The following is a 1,639-nucleotide window of genomic DNA, read 5'->3' as shown; positions in this document are numbered from 1 at the left end:
GTACAACATTTTTTATATGAATTAATAGAATGAATGATCAAAACTATTCAAAAGCTGTGTATATTTGTCAAATCTACTTACCTATTGACCTAAGATTCAATCTAGAAAATAATGGAGAAATGTAAGTGTATCAAGTAGCCTAGACTGTGTTTTCTGAAATTAGCATTGAAATCTGGATAGAAAATATCAGAGACCCAAGTTTTCAGCCTCGTAGAAGAGGGAACAGATGAGAAAAAAAACCCTAAAAATCTAAATCCTGTCTGTTATTGCATCTCACAGGGTGAAGAAGAGAAAACACTTGCTAGTTCTTCATTTTCAATCCAGTTGAACCTTCAAACGACCTGCAGGAGACATGGCAGGAGATGAGATAGCCCAGAGATGGGACCACACACAAATCAGCGATCAGGAATTCTCCTACAGGTGGACCATCAGCAACTTCCCTTTTATTGCTGAGGAAATGCTGCAAAGCATTACAAGCCCAACTTTCTCAATAGGAGCCAATGACAAATGGTGTTTGAGAGTACACCTGAATGGAGTCGATGAACAAAGTGCAGATTACCTGTCAGTTTACCTAGTGTTGCTCAGCTGTCCAAAGAGTCATGTTTGGGCAAAGTTCCAGTTCTGGATCTTAAGTGCGGAAGGAGAGAAAACCAAAGTCACAAAGAGCCCAAGAGCCTTTAGATTCATGCCAGGCCAGGACTGGGGTTACAAAAAGTTTATTCTTCGAGATTTTCTCTTGTCCCATGCATTTTGGATCCTGCCAGATGACCAGCTCACCCTCTTCTGCAAGGTGAGTGTGGCCCAGGTCTCTTTGAGCCTCTCTGACCAGAACAAGAAGCCAGGAATTCTGGTGCCCAGATGCACATTGGCAGATGAGCTAGGAGAGCTGTGGAAGAATTCCCAATTCACAGACTGCTGCCTAGTGGTAGCTGGCCAGGAATTCTGGGCTCACAAGGCCATCTTAGCAGCTCGCTCTCCAGTTTTCAGAGCCATGTTTCAACATGACATGGAGGAGAGCAGAAAGAATCGCGTTGAGATCCCTGACCTGGAGCCACAAGTCTTCAAGGCAATGATGGACTTCATTTACACAGGAACAGCACCAGACCTGGACAGCATGGCAGATGCTATACTGGCAGCTGCTGATAAGTATGGTCTGGAGCATTTGAAGTTCATGTATGAGGATGCCCTCCTCAGAAACCTCTGTGTGGAGAATGCTGCCCACACTCTCTTCCTGGCTGACCTCCACAGCTCAAGGCAGCTGAAAACCCAGACACTGAATTTCACTGCAGCTCATGCTTCTGAGGTCTCTGAGACCTCAGGCTGGAAGACAATGGTGGGCTTATATCCCCACTTAGTGGTTGAAGTTTATGGTTCCATGCCTGCTCACTGCCCTTTCTTGGATCACCCTATTAAATGCTTGAAGCGATCCTAAGACCTGGCAAACCTTTTCCCACACTTGTCTCCCAGAAGTAGCAGTCATGGTGTTACCAATGATACCTAGGGAGACTATGGGATGTGTGGAAAATTTCCAGTGAAACTAGAGTATAACAGCATGGTGGCTGAGGCTTTATACAGATGTAAAGGAGTCAATGTCAGGTTGAGGGAGGGGGAGTCTTGGACTCTGGTAAATCTACACATC

General features: G+C 45.1%; 1 protein-coding gene across 1 annotated transcript; it reads left to right on the top strand.

Moving 5' to 3' along the window:
- The first annotated feature begins 352 nt into the window (after positions 1 to 352).
- LOC131912562 (speckle-type POZ protein-like) lies at positions 353 to 1,432 on the top strand. The gene has a single exon (XM_059264867.1). It carries the CDS (start codon positions 353 to 355, stop codon positions 1,430 to 1,432), a length of 1,080 nt encoding a protein of 359 aa, XP_059120850.1.
- The last annotated feature ends 207 nt before the right edge of the window (positions 1,433 to 1,639 follow it).

Source organism: Peromyscus eremicus, chromosome 6, assembly GCF_949786415.1.
Source record: "Peromyscus eremicus chromosome 6, PerEre_H2_v1, whole genome shotgun sequence".
Classification (NCBI taxonomy): Eukaryota; Metazoa; Chordata; class Mammalia; order Rodentia; family Cricetidae; genus Peromyscus; species Peromyscus eremicus.
The sequence above is the reverse complement of the archived record's forward strand: the minus strand, read 5'-3'. Positions and strand labels throughout refer to the sequence as shown.

Coding starts and splice junctions, on each gene's coding strand:
- LOC131912562 (XM_059264867.1), top strand. CDS start 353: ATGGCAGGAGATGAGATAGCCCAGAGATGGGACCACACACAAATCAGC.